Genomic DNA, 23,748 nt, shown 5'->3' on the forward strand with positions numbered 1-23,748 from the left:
TGCTGTCTATCTACCTCTATGTTAGTGACGCCGTCTATCTCCCTCTATGTTAGTGACGCCGTCTATCTCCCTCTATGTTAGTGACGCCGTCTATCTCCCTCTATGTTAGTGACGCCGTCTATCTCCCTCTATGTTAGCGACGCCGTCTATCTCCCACTATGTTAGTGACGCCGTCTATCTCCCACTATGTTAGTGACGCCGTCTATCTCCCTCTATGTTAGTGACGCCGTCTATCTACCTCTATGTTAGCGACGCCGTCTATCTCCCTCTATGTTAGTGACGCCGTCTATCTCCCTCTATGTTAGCGACGCCGTCTATCTCCCTCTATGTTAGCGACGCCGTCTATCTCCCACTATGTTAGTGACGCCGTCTATCTACCTCTATGTTAGTGACGCCGTCTATCTCCCTCTATGTTAGTGACGCCGTCTATCTCCCTCTATGTTAGCGACGCCGTCTATCTCCCACTATGTTAGTGACGCCGTCTATCTCCCTCTATGTTAGTGACGCCGTCTATCTACCTCTATGTTAGTGACGCCGTCTATCTCCCTCTATGTTAGTGACGCCGTCTATCTCCCTCTATGTTAGCGACGCCGTCTATCTCCCACTATGTTAGTGACGCCGTCTATCTACCTCTATGTTAGTGACGCCGTCTATCTACCTCTACGTTAGTGACGCCGTCTATCTCCCTCTATGTTAGCGACGCCGTCTTTCTACCTCTATGTTAGCGACGCCGTCTATCTCCCTCTATGTTAGTGACGCCGTCTATCTCCCTCTGTTAGTGACGCCGTCTATCTACCTCTATGTTAGTGACGCCGTCTATCTACCTCTACGTTAGTGACGCCGTCTATCTACCTCTACGTTAGTGACGCCGTCTATCTACCTCTACGTTAGTGACGCCGTCTATCTACCTCTACGTTAGTGACGCCGTCTATCTACCTCTACGTTAGTGACGCCGTCTATCTACCTCTATGTTAGCGACGCCATCTATCTACCTCTATGTTAGTGACTGACCTGAGTGACCTTGAAGACAGAGATGGGCTGAGAGGCACTCTCCCCATGAGCCACCAGCAGGTCCAACTGACCGTCCCCGTCAAAGTCTGTTACCGTGGCACCTGTCAATCACAGAGTCAACACATCAAACGGCCAATCAAAAACAGGGCCTGTTTAACCCTAGTAAACCAGAGGAACTACCTGAACCAGGTGTGTTGTAATTTATGTTTTTAACTAATACTTAGCAAAAACAGAATACATTAGTTTAAGAAGACTTTATTAATCTTGTATAAAAAGGGAGTCAAACTCCATTTCTTGAGTGCCGAGTGTCTGCAGATTTTCGCTCCTAGTTTTCTTGATAAAAGAAGGTCATTGAAGAGTTAGGATCTCCTCTCACCTGGTTGTCAAGGTCTTAATTAGACACGGAAACAACAAAACCAGCTGATACATGGTCCTCCGGGAATTGAGTTTGACTCCCCTGTTGTATAGGGACCAAAAGAATGAGTCTGCATGGTGTGGTTACCTGTACCCCGGCCCTGTGGCTCTGCTGCCTCCCCCACGTTTAGCTCCTCTATCTGGGGGTCAGCATCAGCCCTCCTGGCCACCCTGGAGGAGCAGGCAGACAACACACATCAGAAACGCTCTCTCTCACACACACACACACAGTTCAAGTCAAAGTTGGTGTCAGGGGTCAGAGGTACCTAAAGAGCCTGTTGGGGGCGTGTCCTCTGTAGGCGATGTTGTTGAAAAAGATGTCCAGCTCCTGGTCATTGTCAAAGTCAGCAGCAATGACCGTCCGCACAGGTGAGGGAGAGGAGAACGACCCACTGGCTACGTCCTGAGGAGGGAGCGAACAGAGAGGTTTAATCTCTTTGTTTCCATCCACTTCCCTACGATCTCTTTCACTAACCTCCCTCTCCCATCATGCTCCAACCCCACTCCTCTCCAACCTCCCTCTCCCATCCTGCTCCAACCCCCACGCCTCTCCAACCTCCCATCCTGCTCCAACCTCCCTCTCCCATCCTGCTCTAACCCCCACTCCTCTCCAACCTCCCTCTCCCATCCTGCTCCAACCCCCACGCCTCTCCAACCTCCCATCCTGCTCCAACCTCCCTCTCCCATCCTGCTCTAACCCCCACTCCTCTCCAACCTCCCTCTCCCATCCTGCTCCAACCCCCACTCCTCTCCAACCTCCCTCTCCCATCCTGCTCCAACCCCCACTCCTCTCCAACCTCCCATCCTGTTCCAACCCCCACTCCTCTCCAACCTCCCATCCTGTTCCAACCCCCACTCCTCTCCAACCTCCCTTTCCCATTTCAACCCCCACTCCTCTCTCTCACCCTGAATCTCTGGTTGTTGTCCTGTAGGTACAGTCTGTGCTGGCCATTCCAGTTTCCGTAGACGATGTCAGTCTTCCCGTCAGCGTTAAAGTCTGCCAGCGCCACACCTCGGCCGTGCTGGTAGCGGTCCTCCACACCTACAGGGGGAGCCACATCACTGTCATCACAACTCCTATGCAGAGATCATGGCTATGCTCCAACTATCTCTCCTTCCTCCCACACACCCACCCTAGACACACACACACACCCACCCTAGACACACACACACACCCACCCTAGACACACACACCCACCCTAGACACACACACCCACCCTAGACACACACACCCACCCTAGACACACCTGCCTGTTGAGCCATGTCAGTGAAGGTTCCGTCTCCATTGTTCCGGAACAGGAAGTTAGGTCCATTCTCGTTGTCACAGAACACGTCAGAGCTGCTCTGGCTCAGGATTGGTCCAACCACTACACCACGCCCACCTGGTGGGAGGAGACAAACAGATACATAACACAGAAGATATTAGTTTGAGATGGGTAAGCGCACACACACACACACACATTTCCTCCATTCAGTCTTGTCCAGTACCTGTGTACTTGTTGACCCCGGCCTGTGCTGCTACGTCAGACAGGGCGATGATGCCCTTGGCCAGGTCACTGGCTGCCTCGTCCATCTCTATCAGGGCATGGGGACCAACATTTCCACTGGCATAGTTAGCTACATACACAGCATAACGCCCTGTACCCTACAGGAGAGAGAAAGAGGGGGGGTACAGACATAGACCACACACACAGAAAATATACACAGCATAATGCCCTGTACCCTACAGGAGAGAGAAAGGGGGGGTAAGAGAAAGAGAGGGGGTGGGGGCATACAGCCATACAGACGACAGACAGACACAAGCAGATGGATAGACTGTTTACATACTTTTCTGTCCACACACGCCACGGAGCGTCCTGCCATCCGATTGGCTACTCCTCTGCGCACGTTGATGTCATCCCCCAGCAGGTCCTCGAAGCGTCCGTTACGGAACTTAAAGAGCTTGTCAGAGTATGAGGCCCGACCTTCCAAAAGAAGGTTGCTACTGACTACCAGAGTAACCGCTGTTGTTTTTTAAGCATTGTTGATGGTGTTTGTGTTTACCTGCTGTTATTGTTATTTACCAGAGTAAGCGTTGTTTGTATTGAGGAAGTAGATCTCCTCCCGCCCGTCCCCGTCTACGTCGCAGGCGGTCACCCCGATGGCGTTCCCCAGGGGGTCTCTCAGGGCGTAGAATGGTGAGCTGCGGTCATCCACCGCTATGTTCACCAGCCTCTGCTGACCACGGTCATACTTCAGGACCAGGTTAGGACCGTTGTACCTGAGAATGGAGAACATTAGTAGGTGTAGTGGAGAACATTAGGAGGTGCAGTGGAGAACATTAGGAGGTGCAGTGGAGAACATTAGGAGGTGTAGTGGAGAACATTAGGAGGTGTAGTGGAGAACATTAGGAGGTGTAGTGGAGAACATTAGGAGGTGTAGTGGAGAACATTAGGAGGTGTAGTGGAGAACATTAGGAGGTGTAGTGGAGAACATTAGGAGGTGCAGTGGAGAACATTAGGAGATGAAGTGGAGAACATTAGTAGGTGTAGTCCTAAATGGTACCCTATTCCCTGGATAGTGCACTACTTTGGCCAGAGCCCTATTCCCTGGATAGTGCACTACTTTGACCAGAGCCCCAACTTCAGGACCAGGTTAGGGCCGTTGAACCCAAGAATGGGTGTAAATTGAGAATATTGGGTAATTTATGCATAGCCTGTAAAGTCCTATGGTCCAGTACACTGTACTCAATAATGGCATTTGAATGCCCTCTCCAACTCTCTCTTTCTTTATCTAACCCCCCACCCACACTCTCACCCCGCCACCACCACCTCCAGGTCTCCGTCTCCGTCCACATCAGTAACGGCCATCCCATAGTTCAGCTGGGTGGGGTTGTGCTGGTTGTCAGGAGGTAGGACTGTCTCAGTCACTGACTGAAACATGGGCTCGGAACTCTGGGCCAAACCACGCCCACACAGCACCAGGAGGGGGAGGAGCAGGGGAAGACCCGCCCACCAACGCAGCATCATCACAACAATCTGAATAGAAATGGAATTGATCCAAATTCCCCAATTCTGCAACAGACACCAAACGGGCTTTTAGTTAAATATTCAAAAAGTTACAGGGTGTTTATATGTAACCTTAGACCACTATGTTAATAATACACGGTTGATATCAACATGTTTGATATCAACATTAGAATCATAGGGCATGCATAGTATAGGCTACTGCAGAATATAGGTTGGTGAGAGCAGGTACAGCAGGCAGCACACTGAACAATAACATTTTTTTTGTCTACAGTGCATAATTTACATCATTACATCATCGACTCAACAGCAATACCCTCAAACGGCTAAATTCCTATTTACCCCTGTCCAAAAGAGCCTAACATGACAATTACCTATAGAACATTGTGCGTACCAGTGTGCAAAAGTGAAGACGTACCATAAATATGCAATGAGAAAAACTATCAATAGAAAAACCATACACGCAGTGAAGACCTCGTGCATTAGATGACGTCAAGAGTTCTGCGTGCACCTGCAACAGGTTTTTATTCTATACTATTATTATGTCGTTAGTTACGCAATACTGTCATCACAACTGTAATACTGAGATGAACACTTATTTCAGAACATGGACCTACTGTGTGCTGCTGTTTATTCGTTTGGGAGAAGAAGAGATCATTTCATTCAAACACTGCACATAAATCTTACCTTATATCAGTTTTCAGCAGGACTCCGGTGTTCTATCCATCGACTGTGGAAGCGCTAGGATGAGAAAAGGTTACTGTATTCTAATGCGTTGTGTAAATTGCCTTATACAATTTCAATGTTGTTGCATTATGCAAGCACTTGTGTAAGTGGTTATCCAATAAGGGTGGAACGAATACTTTTAATATTCGGCGGTTCGACCAATGACTTGTCTTTTTCTCAACAGAACTACAACTACCAGCAGCGATTTTAGTATTACGTAATATACATGCGACAGTATGTTTTTTTTCCCCTTCTAATTCTAAACATCCGGCGGTTTGCTGTTCGGTTGATATCTAGCCAAGTGATAAGCTACAGATTAAGGTATTTTGCTATTGCTTATATGTTTATGATTTTAAGGAAATAATTGTATAGAATGTCTTGCTCTACAGTGCGTTATGTGTTTAGGTGTATTCGGGTTATTGCTAGTTAAACTGGATGCTGCTGCATAACGCAGCCAAGTCTAATTTATCACTCAAACACCCCGTTACTGACAACGAATTAGCAGAGAATGTAGTTAACCAGTTTGGACTTGTTTTTAATTTAGTACAGTATAGTTGTGTAAGATTTGTACATGCAGTTTAAATGGTTCTAAGTACCATGGCGCATGCGTGCTAGCTATTAAACTACTGAGGGGGCTATTAAACTACTGAGGGGGCTTACTACTGAGGGGGCTTAACTAAAGAGAATTGGAGAGAGGGCCTAGCTGCTCAATTAACCTATGCATCTTTAATTATTTGTTCCTCCTCCTTTCTCTTCCATGTAGGACAGTTGTATGGTGATGGAGGAGGAACAACCTCAAGAGGACTGCGCCCAACCCCAGCCCTCCGCGTCCTGCTCCAAGAAGCCAGACAAGCCCCTCTACCAGCCCAAGAAGAAGCAGGACGGCCCCAAAGATAAGGCTCAAACCCAGGGAGATGGCAAACCAAAGCCCAGGCCTCGCTACACGGACAAGGCCCGAAAGAATGCCAAGAACAAGAAGGACAAAGGAGGGAAGACGGGAGGAGAGGGGAATGGAGTCCTAAACGGTGAGGAGACGGTAGAAGAAGGAGGAGGAGGTGACGCGGGGCCACAGAATGACGGACAGGCTGCTACAGCCAACCAGGGAGGAGATGTGGGTTCGCGACTGGAGACGGGGAGCAAGAGTTCTCCGTCTGAGAGAGAAGGGGGACCCCGGGAGGGGATAGAGGCAGGCCCTCAGGAAGAGGAGGAGGAGGAGAGCTGGGACGCTCTCTTTGATGACGAAGGAGAGTGTTTGGATCCCCATGTGCTAGAGGAGGTGAGTCTGTCTACCTGCGTCTGTCCCTGTCTGTCAGGAGGTGAGTCTGTCTACCTGTGTCTGTCCCTCTCTGTCAGGAGGTGAGTCTGTCTACCTGTGTCTGTCCCTGTCTGTCAGGATGTGAGTCTGTCTACCTGTGTCTGTCCCTCTCTGTCAGGAGGTGAGTCTGTCTACCTGTGTCTGTCCCTCTCTGTCAGGAGGTGAGTCTGTCTACCTGTGTCTGTCCCTGTCTGTCAGGAGGTGAGTCTGTCTACCTGCGTCTGTCCCTGTCTGTCAGGATGTGAGTCTGTCTACCTGTGTCTGTCCCTCTCTGTCAGGAGGTGAGTCTGTCTACCTGTGTCTGTCCCTGTCTGTCAGGAGGTGAGTCTGTCTACCTGCGTCTGTCCCTGTCTGTCAGGGGGTGAGTCTGTCTACCTGTGTCTGTCCCTGTCTGTCAGGAAGTGAGTCTCTGTCCCTGTCCTCCAGATTACTGCTGTAACACTGAGTGTATGTCTGCTACATGTTTGCTACTTATTAGTGGTACTATCGCTGCAAGGCTGTTACACATCTACTGTTCTGTCTATAGTTGGAAATCGTTAGGAGACTAGTAAGCAAAATTACTCTCTCACCCTCTCTCTCTCGCTCACCCTATCTCTCGCTCACCCTCTCTCTCTCTCTCACTCACCCTCTCTCACCCTCTCTCTCTCTCTCTCTCACCCTCTCTCTCTCTCGCTCACCTCTCTGCCCCCCTCTCTCTCTCGTTCACCTCTCTGCCCCCCTCTCTCTCTCGCTCACCTCTCTGCCCCCCCCTCTCTCTCGTTCACCTCTCTGCCCCCCCCTCTCTCTCGTTCACCTCTCTGCCCCCCTCTCTCTCTCATTCACCTCTCTGCCCCCCTCTCTCTCTCGTTCACCTCTCTGCCCCCCTCTCTCTCTCGCTCACCTCTCTGCCCCCTCTCTCTCTCGCTCACCTCTCTGCCCCCCTCTCTCTCTCGCTCACCTCTCTGCCCCCCTCTCTCTCGCTCACCTCTCTGCCCCCCTCTCTCTCTCGCTCACCTCTCTGCCCCCCTCTCTCTCTCTCTCTCTCACCCTCTCTCTCTGCCTTCCCCTCTCTCTCTCTCTCACCCTCTCTCTCTGCCCCTCTCTCTCTCTCTCACCCTCTCTCTCTGCCCCCCTCTCTCTCTCTCGCTCACCTCTCTGCCCCCCTCTCTCTCACCTCTCTGCCCCCCTCTCTCTCAGCTGGCTATAAAGCAGGGCAGGAAGAAGCGGCCGGTGCAGGAGACCAGGTTTGACTACTACAGCTTGGATCAGGACAGAGAGGGGGATGATGACACTGAGCTCACGGAGGATGAGCTGTCTAACATCATAGAAATCTACGACTTCCCCACAGAGTTTAAGACTGAAGACCTGGTCAAATCCTTCCAGGCCTACCAGTACGTACCAGCCTTTACTGTCTTTTTACGTGTCCTGAGGTTCAGTCAAATCTCATTCCACCCTAGTCCCTATCAATACACAGCGATGATCCGTCGAGGGGCAGCCGAAGCGCCGTCTCGTCGAGGGGCAGCCAAAGCTCCGTCTCGTCGAGGGGCCGCCAAAGCTCCGTCTCGTCGAGGGGCCGCCGAAGCTCCGTCTCGTCGAGGGGCAGCCGGATCTCCGTCTCGTCGAGGGGCAGCCGAAGCTCCGTCTCGTCGAGGGGCAGCCGAAGCTCCGTCTCGTCGAGGGGCAGCCGAAGCGCCGTCTCGTCGAGGGGCAGCCGAAGCTCCGTCTCGTCGAGGGGCAGCCGAAGCTCCGTCTCGTCGAGGGGCAGCCGAAGCTCCGTCTCGTCGAGGGGCAGCCGAAGCTCCGTCTCGTCGAGGGGCAGCCGAAGCTCCGTCTCGTCGAGGGGCAGCCGAAGCTCCGTCTCGTCGAGGGGCAGCCGAAGCTCCGTCTCGTCGAGGGGCAGCCGAAGCTCCGTCTCGTCGAGGGGCAGCCGAAGCTCCGTCTCGTCGAGGGGCAGCCGAAGCTCCGTCTCGTCGAGGGGCAGCCGAAGCTCCGTCTCGTCGAGGGGCAGCCGAAGCGCCGTCTCGTCGAGGGGCAGCCGAAGCTCCGTCTCGTCGAGGGGCAGCCGAAGCTCCGTCTCGTCGAGGGGCAGCCGAAGCGCCGTCTCGTCGAGGGGCAGCCGAAGCTCCGCCTACAGTATGTGGTGGTGATGAGATGCTGAAGGTGTTTTTGTGTGTGTGTGTGTGTAGGCAGAGAGGCTTTGACATCCAGTTTGTGGACGATACACACGCCCTGGCTCTCTTCAACAGCCCCATAGCAGGTGAGTCACACAGCTTTTATAAAGGAAAGGACAAGCCATAGACTCTGGGAGCTCTGTCCGACACTATCAGTTATTCACACACCTCATCACAGGTGAGCTCCACCTGACCACAGGTGACGGATACAGCTGAACATGTTTCATACCTTATCTAAAACACTGCGTGTCTCTCTTCTGTCAAACTTTACTGAAGATGTTTGGATGGTCAAATGAAGTAGTGGTCAACATGTTTTAATAGTAGAGCTGACTTGGCTGTCTTCTCAGTCAACACTCAAGTCAACATCTGAGGTAAACATTTAGCAACTGAACTCTGTCTGTGTGTCTGTGTGTGTGTGTCAGCTCGGGAGGCTCTGAGGACCAAACACCCGCTGTTGAAGGTCAGGTCTCTGGCTAAAGCCTCCGTCACCACCAGGGCCAAGGCTCGCAGCTGCTCAGGTACTGACTGTCCTCTCTTTCATTCATCTGTCCATCCTTTATCCTCCATTATCTGTCTCTGAGTATTTCTGGAACTCCTTCATCTTTGACCTGGTCTGTCTGTCTGTCTGATCTCCTGTATTCTCTCTCTCATATCTCCTGTATTCTCTCTCTCATATCTCCTGTATTCTCTCTCTCATATCTCCTGTATTCTCTCTCTCATATCTCCTGTATTCTCGCTCTCATATCTCCTGTATTATTGCTCTCATATCTCCTGTATTCTCGCTCTCATATCTCCTGTATTCTCGCTCTCATATCTCCTGTATTCTCGCTCTCATATCTCCTGTATTCTCGCTCTCATATCTCCTGTATTCTCGCTCTCATATCTCCTGTATTCTCGCTCTCATATCTCCTGTATTCTCACTCTCATATCTCCTGTATTCTCGCTCTCATATCTCCTGTATTCTCCCTCTCATATCTCCTGTATTCTCTCTCTCATATCTCCTGTATTCTCTCTCTCATATCTCCTGTATTCTCTCTCTCATATCTCCTGTATTCTCTCTCTCATATCTCCTGTATTCTCTCTCTCATATCTCCTGTATTCTCGCTCTCATATCTCCTGTATTCTCGCTCTCATATCTCCTGTATTCTCGCTCTCATATCTCCTGTATTCTCGCTCTCATATCTCCTGTATTCTCTCTCTCATATCTCCTGTATTCTCCCTCTCATATCTCCTGTATTCTCCCTCTCATATCTCCTGTATTCTCCCTCTCATATCTCCTGTATTCTCTCATATCTCCTGTATTCTCCCTCTCATATCTCCTGTATTCTCCCTCTCATATCTCCTGTACTCTCTCATATCTCCTGTATTCTCCCTCTCATACAGTGCCTTGCGAAAGTATTCGGCCCCCTTGAACTTTGCGACCTTTTGCCACATTTCAGGCTTCAAACATAAAGATATAAAACTGTATTTTTTTGTGAAGAATCAACAACAAGTGGGACACAATCATGAAGTGGAACGACATTTATTGGATATTTCAAACTTTTTTAACAAATCAAAAACTGAAAAATTGGGCGTGCAAAATTATTCAGCCCCCTTAAGTTAATACTTTGTAGCGGCACCTTTTGCTGCGATTACAGCTGTAAGTCGCTTGGGGTATGTCTCTATCAGTTTTGCACATCGAGAAACTGACATTTTTTCCCATTCCTCCTTGCAAAACAGCTCGAGCTCAGTGAGGTTGGATGGAGAGCATTTGTGAATAGCAGTTTTCAGTTCTTTCCACAGATTCTCGATTGGATTCAGGTCTGGACTTTGACTTGGCCATTCTAACACCTGGATATGTTTATTTTTGAACCATTCCATTGTAGATTTTGCTTTATGTTTTGGATCATTGTCTTGTTGGAAGACAAATCTCCGTCCCAGTCTCAGGTCTTTTGCAGACTCCATCAGGTTTTCTTCCAGAATGGTCCCGTATTTGGCTCCATCCATCTTCCCATCAATTTTAACCATCTTCCCTGTCCCTGCTGAAGAAAAGCAGGCCCAAACCATGATGCTGCCACCACCATGTTTGACAGTGGGGATGGTGTGTTCAGGGTGATGAGCTGTGTTGCTTTTACGCCAAACATAACGTTTTGCATTGTTGCCAAAAAGTTCAATTTTGGTTTCATCTGACCAGAGCACCTTCTTCCACATGTTTGGTGTGTCTCCCAGGTGGCTTGTGGCAAACTTTAAACAACACTTTTTATGGATATCTTTAAGAAATGGCTTTCTTCTTGCCACTCTTCCATAAAGGCCAGATTTGTGCAATATACGACTAATTGTTGTCCTATGGACAGAGTCTCCCACCTCAGCTGTAGATCTCTGCAGTTCATCCAGAGTGATCATGGGCCTCTTGGCTGCATCTCTGATCAGTCTTCTCCTTGTATGAGCTGACAGTTTAGAGGGAAGGCCAGGTCTTGGTAGATTTGCAGTGGTCTGATACTCCTTCCATTTCAATATTATCGCTTGCACAGTGCTCCATGGGATGTTTAAAGCTTGGGAAATCTTTTTGTTTCCAAGTCCGGCTTTAAACTTCTTCACAACAGTATCTCGGACCTGCCTGGTGTGTTCCTTGTTCTTCATGATGCTCTCTGCGCTTTTAACGGACCTCTGAGACTATCACAGTGCAGGTGCATTTATACGGAGACTTGATTACACACAGGTGGATTGTATTTATCATCATTAGTCATTTAGGTCAACATTGGATCATTCAGAGATCCTCACTGAACTTCTGGAGAGAGTTTGCTGCACTGAAAGTAAAGGGGCTGAATAATTTTGCACGCCCAATTTTTCAGTTTTTGATTTGTTAAAAAAGTTTGAAATATCCAATAAATGTCGTTCCACTTCATGATTGTGTCCCACTTGTTGTTGATTCTTCACAAAAAAATACAGTTTTATATCTTTATGTTTGAAGCCTGAAATGTGGCAAAAGGTCGCAAAGTTCAAGGGGGCCGAATACTTTCGCAAGGCACTGTATCTCCTGTATTCTCTCATATCTCCTGTATTCTCCCTCTCATATCTCCTGTATTATCTCATATCTCCTGTATTCTCTCTCTCATATCTCCTGTATTCTCTCTCTCATATCTCCTGTATTCTCTCATATCTCCTGTATTCTCTCATATCTCCTGTATTCTCTCTCTCATATCTCCTTTATTCTCTCTCTCATATCTCCTGTATTCTCTCATATCTCCTGTATTCTCTCATATCTCCTGTATTCTCTCATATCTCCTTTATTCTCTCTCTCATATCTCCTGTATTCTCTCTCTCATATCTCCTGTATTCTCTCTCTCATATCTCCTGTATTCTCTCTCTCATATCTCCTGTATTCTCTCTCTCATATCTCCTGTATTCTCTCTCTCATATCTCCTGTATTCTCTCTCTCATATCTCCTGTATTCTCTCATACCTCCTGGATTCTCTCATACCTCCTGGATTCTCTCATATCTCCTGGATTCTCTCATATCTCCTGGATTCTCTCATACCTCCTGGATTCTCTCATACCTCCTGTATTCTCTCATATCTCCTGTATTCTCTCATATCTCCTGTATTCTCTCATACCTCCTGTATTCTCTCCTCCCTGCTAATCCTTGTCTTGTTACTTGTTGTATATTCTTTGTCCCTCTTCCTTTTTTAAAAACTTTATTTTACTTTCTTTGACCCCCCCCCCCTCCCTTCCTCTTCCATTCCCTCAACACTGTCCCTTCTCTCCTCCAGACTACCTGCTCCCTACTAAGGAGCGTCCCCAGACCAGTGCAGTGTTGGCCCGCAGGCTGGTGATGGGGGCGCTGGGCGTCAAGAGTCCCCAGAGCAAAGAGCACCGTGAAGCAGAGAGGAAAAAACTGCAAGATGCCAGAGGTACGTGATTTCAAGGGGCAATCTGGAATTCAAGTAATGATAACAACAGAGGTGACCCCGCCACTTGTTTTGGTAAACGGCTGAGGTAATGTAACCCCTCTCCAGTTCACAGACCGCTATGTGTGCAAGGACTGACCATCCATGACATCAGACTGATCGTTTTAATCCATATTTTGAAGCTATACGGTGCATTCAGAAAGTATTCAGACCCCTTGACTTTTTCAACGTTTTGTTACGTTTCAGCCTGATTCTAAAATGTGTATATATATATAAAAACTAAAAATCATCGATTTGTTCAATTTGCAAAAATGTCTAAACCTTTTTTTTTCACGCCATTATGGGGTGTTGTTTCTAGATCTATGTATTTAAAACTCTCTTTTAGAATAAGGGGTTTTGATGGGGTACGACCAATGTTGGGGATAACCCTGGGTGACTGACAGGGGGCGCTGTTTTGAAGCCACCGCAGAGCCGTGTTGGTACTCCTGCATTGTAAATATATACAGTATATCACAAAAGTGAGTACACCCCTCACATTTTTTATAAATATTTGAGTAGATCTTTTCATGTGACAACACTGAAGAAATGACACTTTGCTACAATGTAAAGTAGTGAGTGTACAGCTTGTATAACAGTGTAAATTTGCTGTCCCCTCAAAATAACTCAAAATAACTCAACACACAGCCATTACTGTCTAAACTGCTGGCAACAAAAGTGTGATATACTGTATATATATTGGAAGCTATGGAAATGCATTTATTAATGTTAGTTGTTTTTTTTGACAAGCAGATTCTATTACAGACACCTTAATGCAAATTTTAAATTAGATTATTAAATTAGATTATTAAATTAGTTTATTAAATTAGATTATTACATTAGATTATTAAATTAGATTATTAAATTAGATTATTAAATTAGATTATTAAATTAGTTTATTAAATTAGATTATTAAATTAGATTATTAAATTAGATTATTACATTAGATTATTAAATTAGATTATTAAATTAGTTTATTAAATTAGTTTATTAAATTAGATTATTAAATTAGATTATTAAATTAGATTATTAAATTAGATTATTAAATTAGTTTATTAAATTAGTTTATTAAATTAGTTTATTAAATTAGATTATTAAATTAGATTATTCGAACAGTTACATAAATAAAATAGAATAAAAATGTTTTTGTTAAATGTTTTATTTCTCATCTTACTGTCCCCACGACAACAGCAACATATTTAAATATACATGTCATGTTGTCCTTGAAACATTTCATTAAAATATTATAGAATTCCATTCATTCCTATGGAGGACTGATCCCTCTGGGGAGAGCCAACATGGCCGACCGGTGGCTCCAAAGCAAGTAATTAGCCAATACGTAGCGTCTGCAATCCAGGGTTTATCTACATCATTAATATGCCAGTTGAAGTAAGCTGTCGTAGAGTGTTGCTACCACTAGGGGGTGGTGTTCTGTCAGTGATGTATTTCCAGGACCATGAACCCGAAGAAGAGTCAGCCTCAGAGAGACTGGGGACAATGCGCTCATCTAGTGTTCTATAAACACACACACACACTGCACGTCCTGGAAATGGCTTCCAGTCATGTTGTTTTAAGTGTAGCCTTGCTTCCAAAGACCAGCTATTGGGGGGAAAGTAGTGTCCTGACGAGATACAAATCTAGAACAGATTGTCAGGAAGAACGGACAACTAGATGTTTGCTGGTGGTGACCACTTCTTTCACTGAGAGAGAGAGAGAGAGGAGACGTGTGTGTGTGTGTGTGTGTGAGAGAGAGAGGGAGAGAGAGAGTCCTGAGAGGTTTGGTTTCTGGTTAGACAGCTGACACACACACTCTCCCGTCTCTCTGGCTAAAAGTTTCCTTGAGTTGTTCTCCTCACGCCCTGTGTTGCCGGGCAGAACCTCTACTCTATAATTTCCCTGTTGTTTATTTCTCCTCCCAGGGGATTTATAAGTGGATATATTCAGCTAGAAGGACCAGTCCACTCTGGTGCAGTTGGCACCTACTACCAAAGGCACTTAAATATGTTGTCTTGCCCGTTCACCCTCTGAATGACACACATACACAATCCATGTCTCAAGGCTTAAAAATCCATCTTTAACCTGTCTCCTCCCCTTCATCTTTAACCCGTCTCCTCCCCTTCATCTTTAACCCGTCTCCTCCCCTTCATCTTTAACCTGTCTCCTCCCCTTCATCTTTAACCCGTCTCCTCCCCTTCATCTTTAACCCGTCTCCTCCCCTTCATCTTTAACCCGTCTCCTCCCCTTCATCTTTAACCCGTCTCCTCCCCTTCATCTTTAACCCGTCTCCTCCCCTTCATCTACACTGATTGAAGTGGATTTAACAAGTGACATCAGTAAAGGAGTACAGGTTTCACCTGGGAGGGAGGGGCGGGACGGAGGGAGGGGCGGGACGGAGGGAGGGGAGGGACGGAGGGAGGGGAGGGACGGAGGGGAGGGGAGGGACGGAGGGAGGGGCGGGACGGAGGGAGGGGAGGGACGGAGGGGAGGGGAGGGACGGAGGGAGGGGAGGGACGGAGGGACGGAGGGGAGGGGAGGGACGGAGGGAGGGGAGGTACGGAGGGGAGGGGAGGGACGGAGGGAGGGGCGGGACGGAGGGACGGAGGGAGGGGCGGGACGGAGGGAGGGGCGGGACGGAGGGAGGGGAGGGACGGAGGGGAGAGGAGGTACGGAGGGGAGGGACGGAGGGAGGGAGGGAGGGAGGGGAGGGACGGAGGGAGGGGAGGGACGGAGGGGAGAGGAGGTACGGAGGGGAGGGGAGGGACGGAGGGAGGGGAGGGACGGAGGGAGGGGAGGGACGGAGGGGAGGGGAGGGACGGAGGGAGGGGAGGTACGGAGGGGAGGGGAGGGACGGAGGGAGGGGCGGGACGGAGGGACGGAGGGAGGGGCGGGACGGAGGGAGGGGCGGGACGGAGGGAGGGGAGGGACGGAGGGGAGAGGAGGTACGGAGGGGAGGGACGGAGGGAGGGAGGGAGGGAGGGAGGGACGGAGGGAGGGGAGGGACGGAGGGGAGAGGAGGTACGGAGGGGAGGGGAGGGACGGAGGGAGGGGAGGGACGGAGGGAGGGGAGGGGAGGGACGGAGGGGAGGGACGGAGGGGAGGGGCGGGACGGAGGGGAGGGGAGGGACGGAGGGAGGGGAGGGACGGAGGGAGGGGCGGGACGGAGGGACGGAGGGAGGGGCGGGACGGAGGGACGGAGGGAGGGGCGGGACGGAGGGAGGGGAGGGACGGAGGGAGGGGAGGGACGGAGGGGAGAGGAGGTACGGAGGGGAGGGAGGGAGGGAGGGGCGGGACGGAGGGAGGGGAGGGACTGAGGGGAGAGGAGGTACGGAGGGGAGGGACGGAGGGAGGGGAGGGACGGAGGGAGGGGGCGGGACGGAGGGGAGGGGAGGGACGGAGGGAGGGGCGGGACGGAGGGAGGGGCGGGACGGAGGGAGGGGCGGGACGGAGGGAGGGGAGGGACGGAGGGAGGGGAGGGGAGGGACGGAGGGAGGGGAGGGACGAGGGGAGGGGAGGGACGGAGGGAGGGGCGGGACGGAGGGGAGGGGAGGGACGAGGGGAGGGACGGAGGGAGGGGAGGGACGGAGGGAGGGACGGAGGGAGGGGCGGGACGGAGGGAGGGGAGGGGCGGGACGGAGGGAGGGGAGGGACGGAGGGAGGGGCGGGACGGAGGGGAGGGGAGGTACGGAGGGGAGGGGAGGGACGGAGGGAGGGGCGGGACGGAGGGAGGGGAGGGACGGAGGGAGGGACGGAGGGAGGGGAGGGACGGAGGGAGGGGCGGGACGGAGGGAGGGGAGGGACGGAGGGAGGGGAGGGACGGAGGGGAGAGGAGGTACGGAGGGGAGGGGAGGGACGGAGGGAGGGGAGGGACGGAGGGAGGGGAGGGACGGAGGGAGGGGAGGGACGGAGGGGAGGGGCGGGACGGAGGGAGGGGAGGGACGGAGGGGAGGGGAGGGACGGAGGGGAGGGACGGAGGGAGGGGCGGGACGGAGGGAGGGGAGGGACGGAGGGGAGAGGAGGTACGGAGGGGAGGGAGGGGAGGGACGGAGGGAGGGGAGGGACGAGGGGAGGGAGGGGCGGGACGGAGGGAGGGGAGGGACGGAGGGAGGGGCGGGACGGAGGGAGGGGAGGGACGGAGGGAGGGGCGGGACGGAGGGAGGGGAGGGACGGAGGGGAGAGGAGGTACGGAGGGGAGGGAGGAAGGAACGAACGGAGGGGAGGGAGGAACGAACGGAGGGGAGGGAGGGGAGGGAGGAACGAACGGAGGGGAGGGAGGGAGGAACGAACGGAGGGGAGGGAGGGAGGAACGGACGGAGGGGAGGGAGGGAGGAACGAACGGAGGGGAGGGAGGAACGAACGGAGGGGAGGGAGGAACGAACGGAGGGGAGGGAGGGAGGGGAGGGAGGAACGAACGGAGGGGAGGGGAGGGAGGGAGGAACGGAGGGGAGGGAGGAACGAACGGAGGGGAGGGGAGGGAGGGAGGGGAGGGAGGAACGAACGGAGGGGAGGGGAGGGAGGGAGGAACGAACAAACGGAGGGGAGGGGAGGGAGGGAGGGAGGGAGGGAGGGAGGGAGGGAGGGAGGGAGGAACGAACGAACGAACGAACGAACGAACGGAGGGGAGGAGAGGGGAGGGGGGGAGGCGGACGGCTGCTTATGGAACTGACTTTGTTTTCTGGCAGGATAACTGTTGTGCTCTACTGTTCTCAGGTGAACTTACAGGACGTTATGTGATCATAGACATTATGTGTCTCAGTGTGAAGCTCTGTTTAGATTGTTCTAGACAACTAGCGCTCCCTCCCCCTGGTGCCCAGTGAGCACAAGACATTGAAAATACGTCTTTTCAACCAGAGAAGACATATTTTCAACCAAAAAATACATATTTTCAACCCCCAAAATATATTATTTTAAGGTGGGATGTGCTTTTATACAGTAACATCCTGTAGTCATATACACTCATCTATGATTCATACAGTAGACTTAATCATATACACATGATTCATACAGTAGACTTAGTCATATACACTCTTCTATGATTCATACAGTAGACTTAATCATATACACTCTTCTGTGATTCATACAGTAGACTTAGTCATATACACATGATTCATACAGTAGACTTAATCATATACACATGATTCATACAGTAGACTTAATCATATACACATGATTCATACAGAAGACTTAATCATATACACATGATTCATACAGAAGACTTAATCATATACACATGATTCATACAGTAGACTTAATCATATACACATGATTCATACAGTAGACTTAATCATATACACTCTTCTGTGATTCATACAGTAGACTTAGTCATATACACATGATTCATACAGTAGACTTAATCATATACACATGATTCATACAGTAGACTTAATCATATACACATGATTCATACAGTAGACTTAATCATATACACATGATTCATACAGAAGACTTAATCATATACACATGATTCATACAGTAGACTTAATCATATACACATGATTCATACAGTAGACTTAATCATATACACATGATTCATACAGTAGACTTAATCATATACACTCTTCTGTGATTCATACAGAAGACTTAATCATATACACTCTTCTGTGATTCATACAGTAGACTTAATCATATACACATGATTCATACAGTAGACTTAATCATATACACTCTTCTATGATTCATACAGTAGACTTAATCATATACACATGATTCATACAGTAGACTTAATCATATACACATGATTCATACAGTAGACTTAATCATATAAGTTCTATATTCTATGTGTACTTCAGTGTGGTTATTAGATTCGTTAGGATCCCCGTTAGCCGACACCAATGGAGACAACTGGTCTTACTGGGGTGCGACACGTCATGAAAAATACTTTACAGACCAAAAAAAAAGACGTTAAAATTGACATTTAAAGACATGAACATGTGCTGTGTGTGTCTATCAGTGACACCGACACGTCACTACTTACACACCTGTGTTAACATGAGTTCTTGTGGAGCTGTTCTCTCTGCTGACTTAAAGGTCATGGAACATTTCATCCTGTAAATGTCAATGACAAACCAGTACCAGGCTGCAGGTAACCTAGTGGTTAGAGACGGGTAACCTAGTGGTTAGAGGCAGGTAGCCTAGTGGTTAGAGACAGGTAACCTAGTGGTTAGGGGCGGGTAGCCTAGTGGTTAGAGACAGGTAGCCTAGTGGTTAGAGGCGGGTAGCCTAGTGGTTAGAGACGGGTAACCTAGTGGTTAGAGGCAGGTAGCCTAGTGGTTAGAGACAGGTAACCTAGTGGTTAGGGGCGGGTAGCCTAGTGGTTAGGGGCGGGTAGCCTAGTGGTTAGAGACAGGTAGCCTAGTGGTTAGAGACAGGTAACCTAGTGGTTAGGGGCGGGTAGCCTAGTGGTTAGAGGCGGGTAGTCTAGTGGTTAGAGGCGGGTAGCCTAGTGGTTAGAGACAGGTAGCCTAGTGGTTAGAGGCGGGTAGCCTAGTGGTTAGAGACGGGTAACCTAGTGGTTAGAGGCAGGTAGCCTAGTGGTTAGAGACAGGTAACCTAGTGGTTAGGGGCGGGTAGCCTAGTGGTTAGAGGCGGGTAGCCTAGTGGTTAGAGACAGGTAGCCTAGTGGTTAGAGACAGGTAACCTAGTGGTTAGGGGCGGGTAGCCTAGTGGTTAGAGGCGGGTAGTCTAGTGGTTAGAGGCGGGTAGCCTAGTGGTTAGAGGCGGGTAGCCTAGTGGTTAGAGGCGGGTAGCCTAGTGGTTAGAGGCGGGTAGCCTAGTGGTTAGAGGCGGGTAGCCTAGTGGTTAGAGGCGGGTAGCCTAGTGGTTAGAGGCGGGTAGCCTAGTGGTTAGAGGCGGGTAGCCTAGTGGTTAGAGGCGGGTAGCCTAGGGGTTAGAGGCAGGTAGCCTAGTGGTTAGAGACAGGTAGCCTAGTGGTTAGAGACAGGGCAGCCTAGTGGTTAGAGACAGGGCAGCCTAGTGGTTAGAGACGGGTAGCCTAGTGGTTAGAGACGGGTAGCCTAGTGGTTAGAGGCGGGTAGCCTGGTGGTTAGGGGCGGGTAGCCTAGTGGTTAGAGACAGGGTAGCCTAGTGGTTAGAGACAGGGTAGCCTAGTGGTTAGAGGCAGGGTAGCCTAGTGGTTAGAGACAGGTAACCTAGTGGTTAGAGACAGGTAGCCTAGCGGTTAGAGACAGGTAGCCTAGTGGTTAGAGACAGGGTAGCCTAGCGGTTAGAGACAGGGTAGCCTAGCGGTTAGAGACAGGGTAGCCTAGCGGTTAGAGACAGGGTAGCCTAGCGGTTAGAGACAGGGTAGCCTAGTGGTTAGAGACAGGGTAGCCTAGCGGTTAGAGACAGGGTAGCCTAGTGGTTAGAGACAGGGTAGCCTAGTGGTTAGAGACAGGGTAGCCTAGTGGTTAGAGGCGGGTAGCCTAGTGGTTAGAGGCGGGTAGCCTGGTGGTTAGGGGCGGGTAGCCTAGTGGTTAGAGACGGGTAGCCTAGTGGTTAGAGGCGGGTAGCCTGGTGGTTAGGGGCGGGTAGCCTAGTGGTTAGAGACGGGTAGCCTAGTGGTTAGAGGCGGGTAGCCTGGTGGTTAGGGGCGGGTAGCCTAGTGGTTAGAGGCAGGTAGCCTAGTGGTTAGAGGCAGGTAGCCTAGTGGTTAGAGGCAGGTAGCCTAGTGGTTAGAGACAGGTAACCTAGTGGTTAGAGACGGGTAACCTAGTGGTTAGAGGCAGGTAGCCTAGTGGTTAGAGACAGGTAACCTAGTGGTTAGAGACAGGTAACCTAGTGGTTAGAGGCGGGTAGCCTGGTGGTTAGAGACAGGTAACCTAGTGGTTAGAGACAGGTAACCTAGTGGTTAGAGGCGGGTAGCCTGGTGGTTAGGGGCGGGTAGCCTAGTGGTTAGAGGCAGGTAGCCTAGTGGTTAGAGGCGGGTAGCCTGGTGGTTAGGGGCGGGTAGCCTAGTGGTTAGAGACGGGTAGCCTAGTGGTTAGAGGCGGGTAGCCTGGTGGTTAGGGGCGGGTAGCCTAGTGGTTAGAGCGTTGGACTAGTAACTGAAAGGTTGCAAGATCTAATCCCCGAGCTGACAAGGTAAAAATCTATCGTTATGCCCCTGAACAAGGCCGTTAACCCACTGTTCCTAGGCTGTCATTGAAAATAATAATTAGTTCTGAACTGACTTGCCTGGTAAGATAAAGGTAAAATATAAAACTAGTAAAGGAATAGAACTCCATGAGAGAGAAACATACTTTTTTGAACGCTTGAGAATTTAGATTCTTTGTTTGACCGCGACGAGCCGGTCTGACTGTTTTGTACAACTTCCTGTGTTAAGAGGAGTTCTTGTTCAAGAGGTTGACAACACTAGCAATACGTTTCTTCATGTCCTGTCTACAGACGTGTTCTGGATAGTGATACGGTAAGAGGCAGTCCTGAGCCTTTCGGGACTTCTCTAAGTGTCTTTCACAAAACCGTGAAGAAATGAAGGCTAATATATTACATGTTGCTCCTTTAAAGTGGAACTAGTCTTTGTCTTTATGATAGTATTGACAACTAGTAGTAGTATTGATTTACTCTCCTATCAACCTGTCTGTCTGTCTGTCTTTCAGAGCAGAAGCGTCTGGCAGCTAAACAGAGAGACGACGCCTGGGAAGGGAAAGCCTGACGGAGAGGAACCACTTCCTCCATCCCTTCCTCCCTCCACCCACCGTAGGGACTAGACACACCTCTGTTCCCTCTGCCCTCCATCCCATCCTCCCTCCACCGTAGGGACTAGACACACCTCTGTCCCCTCTGCCCTCCATCCCTTCCTCCCTCCACCGTAGGGACTAGACACACCTCTGTCCTCCATCTCCATCCCATCCTCCCTCCACCGTAGGGACTAGACACACCTCTGTCCCCTCTGCCCTCCATCCTCCCTCCACCGTAGGGACTAGACACACCTCTGTCCCCTCTGCCCTCCATCCCATCCTCCCTCCACCGTAGGGACTAGACACACCTCTGTCCCCTCTGCCCTCCATCCTCCCTCCACCGTAGGGACTAGACACACCTCTGTCCCCTCTGCCCTCCATCCTCCCTCCACCGTAGGGACTAGACACACCTCTGTCCCCTCTGCCCTCCATCCTCCCTCCACCGTAGGGACTAGACACACCTCTGTCCCCTCTGCCCTCCATCCTCCCTCCACCGTAGGGACTAGACACACCTCTGTTCCCTCTGCCCTCCATCCCATCCTCCCTCCACCGTAGGGACTAGACACACCTCTGTTCCCTCTGCCCTCCATCCTCCCTCCACCGTAGGGACTAGACACACCTCTGTCCCCTCTGCCCTCCATCCCATCCTCCCTCCACCGTAGGGACTAGACACACCTCTGTTCCCTCTGCCCTCCATCCTCCCTCCACCGTAGGGACTAGACACACCTCTGTCCCCTCTGCCCTCCATCCTCCCTCCACCGTAGGGACTAGACACACCTCTGTTCCCTCTGCCCTCCATCCTCCCTCCACCGTAGGGACTAGACACACCTCTGTCCTCCATCTCCATCCCATCCTCCCTCCACCGTAGGGACTAGACACACCTCTGTTCCCTCTGCCCTCCATCCTCCCTCCACCGTAGGGACTAGACACACCTCTGTCCTCCATCTCCATCCCATCCTCCCTCCACCGTAGGGACTAGACACACCTCTGTTCCCTCTGCCCTCCATCCCATCCTCCCTCCACCGTAGGGACTAGACACACCTCTGTTCCCTCTGCCCTCCATCCCATCCTCCCTCCACCGTAGGGACTAGACACACCTCTGTTCCCTCTGCCCTCCATCCCATCCTCCCTCCACCGTAGGGACTAGACACACCTCTGTCCCCTCTGCCCTCCATCCTCCCTCCACCGTAGGGACTAGACACTCCTCTGTCCCCCTCCCACCTACACAGGGCAGCTGTACTGAAGCCACACTGGACTGAACAGAACTGAACTCAGCCAAAGCCCAGAGTTTGTTGGCAGAAGTTTTTCTCTTGAAACCTGGTCAGCTTTAGATTAATCATCACTACTAACATTGATAACAGGGTCATATGGAGGTTAGGGGTCATATGGAGGTTAGGGGTCATATGGAGGTTAGGGGTCATATGGAGGTTAGGGGTCATATGGAGGTTAGGGGTCATATGGGAGGCTCCAATGCAGGGTAGCCAGGGTTATTATGGATGAGCGTATAGTACAGGGATGCACTGCGGGGTTTTGCACCCACCCAGCACTAAAACACCTGCTGTGCTGATTCACCTAATTCATGAAGAATAGTTTTATTTGTTGTTTTGTTAGTGGTGGGCTGGAACAAAACCCTGCACACATACAGCACACTGATGGCCCTGTGTAAGACGTGATGTTGTCAACAACCACCAGCGGATGCTAGACAGAACAGTGTGACAGTTAAACAGTAAGGTGGTGTCCCCTCCAGGGCTGGGGTCAGGTCCATTTAGATTCCAGTCAGTTCAGAAACTGAAGCGCGTTCCAAATCCACATTATCCTCATTGAAAAGCATTGAGGAGAATTGGAATTGGAATTTCGCTGTACTTCCTGAATTGACAGGAATTCAAATTAAACTGACCCCGCCCCCTCATATTCTGTTTTTATTAACTTTTTATATTGTTTTATTACCAGCTGATGGGGAGGAGCTAATTATGACCTAATTTATGTTACATGTATTAATCTTATAAAAAAATAATCTCAGTCAGGAAGTGTATCTTGAATCATCCTCCCCCAGTTTCTGCTCATGCTAAAGCGCACTGTTTTTAGTTTAGGGATAGTGTGTCAAGCGTCTTGAGTATGAGAGCTGATCCAGGATCAGGTCCCAACCTGTCCACACAATCCTTATTAATTGTGTTCTAAACTGATCCTAGATCAGCACTTCTACCCGGAGACGAATGAGACATTGGGGCCCAGCTATCTAAACGGCTTAATAATGATGAGCGAGGACCGACACACCAAATAACATCATGATGAAGTCAGTTGCTCCCTGACGTTTGTAAAAACACTGTATTTTATTTCCCTATTGTATTGTTCAGTGAACAGGGTTTGTCTCTGTTTCTCTCTTATTGGTCGTTTAATAAATCATTTTTAAACTCTTTGTCCTGCCTCTCTCTCTCTCTCTTTGTCCTGCCTCTCTCTCTCTCTCTTTGTCCTGCCTCTCTCTCTCTGTCCTGCCTCTCTCTCTTTGTCCTGCCTCTCTCTCTCTCTTTGTCC

At 50.2% G+C, this 23,748-nt stretch overlaps 2 protein-coding genes across 5 annotated transcripts in view; one reads left to right on the forward strand and one right to left on the reverse strand.

Annotated features, from left to right (window-relative positions):
* crtac1a (cartilage acidic protein 1a) overlaps positions 1-5,477 on the reverse strand; it is an 11,613-nt gene extending 6,136 nt beyond the window's left edge. Inside the window, exons 1-10 of one of the 2 annotated variants that reach the window (XM_090195320.1) lie at positions 5,118-5,368; positions 4,222-4,478; positions 3,489-3,685; positions 3,253-3,389; positions 2,914-3,070; positions 2,673-2,807; positions 2,331-2,467; positions 1,692-1,828; positions 1,514-1,596; positions 1,012-1,112 (exon numbers count right to left, since the gene is read on the reverse strand). In XM_090195320.1, the coding sequence (XP_090051446.1) occupies positions 1,012-1,112; positions 1,514-1,596; positions 1,692-1,828; positions 2,331-2,467; positions 2,673-2,807; positions 2,914-3,070; positions 3,253-3,389; positions 3,489-3,685; positions 4,222-4,433 (1,296 nt within the window). In that variant the 5' untranslated portion in view covers positions 4,434-4,478; positions 5,118-5,368. Of the gene's footprint in view, positions 1-1,011; positions 1,113-1,513; positions 1,597-1,691; positions 1,829-2,330; positions 2,468-2,672; positions 2,808-2,913; positions 3,071-3,252; positions 3,390-3,488; positions 3,686-4,221; positions 4,479-5,117 lie in introns of both variants that reach the window. The other variant, XM_090195321.1, reaches the window with a different exon arrangement.
* On the forward strand, positions 5,362-23,632 carry r3hcc1l (R3H domain and coiled-coil containing 1-like). Of its 3 annotated transcripts, none has more exons than XM_036948119.2 (7): positions 5,362-5,477; positions 5,920-6,432; positions 7,648-7,841; positions 8,637-8,707; positions 9,044-9,139; positions 12,371-12,511; positions 21,136-23,632. In XM_036948119.2, exons 2-7 carry the CDS (start codon positions 5,929-5,931, stop codon positions 21,189-21,191), a joined length of 1,062 nt encoding a protein of 353 aa, XP_036804014.2. In that variant the 5' UTR covers positions 5,362-5,477; positions 5,920-5,928; the 3' UTR covers positions 21,192-23,632. The 3 variants fall into 3 exon arrangements, with proteins under 3 accessions (XP_036804014.2, XP_090051457.1, XP_090051456.1); XM_090195331.1 differs by having other exon boundaries at positions 5,369-5,477; positions 21,141-23,632; XM_090195330.1 differs by having other exon boundaries at positions 5,396-5,477; positions 5,916-6,432.
* The last annotated feature ends 116 nt before the right edge of the window (positions 23,633-23,748 follow it).

The sequence above is a fragment of the Oncorhynchus mykiss genome, chromosome 13 (assembly GCF_057628025.1).
Source record: "Oncorhynchus mykiss isolate SJ-2025 chromosome 13, ASM5762802v1, whole genome shotgun sequence".
NCBI lineage: Eukaryota > Metazoa > Chordata > Actinopteri > Salmoniformes > Salmonidae > Oncorhynchus > Oncorhynchus mykiss.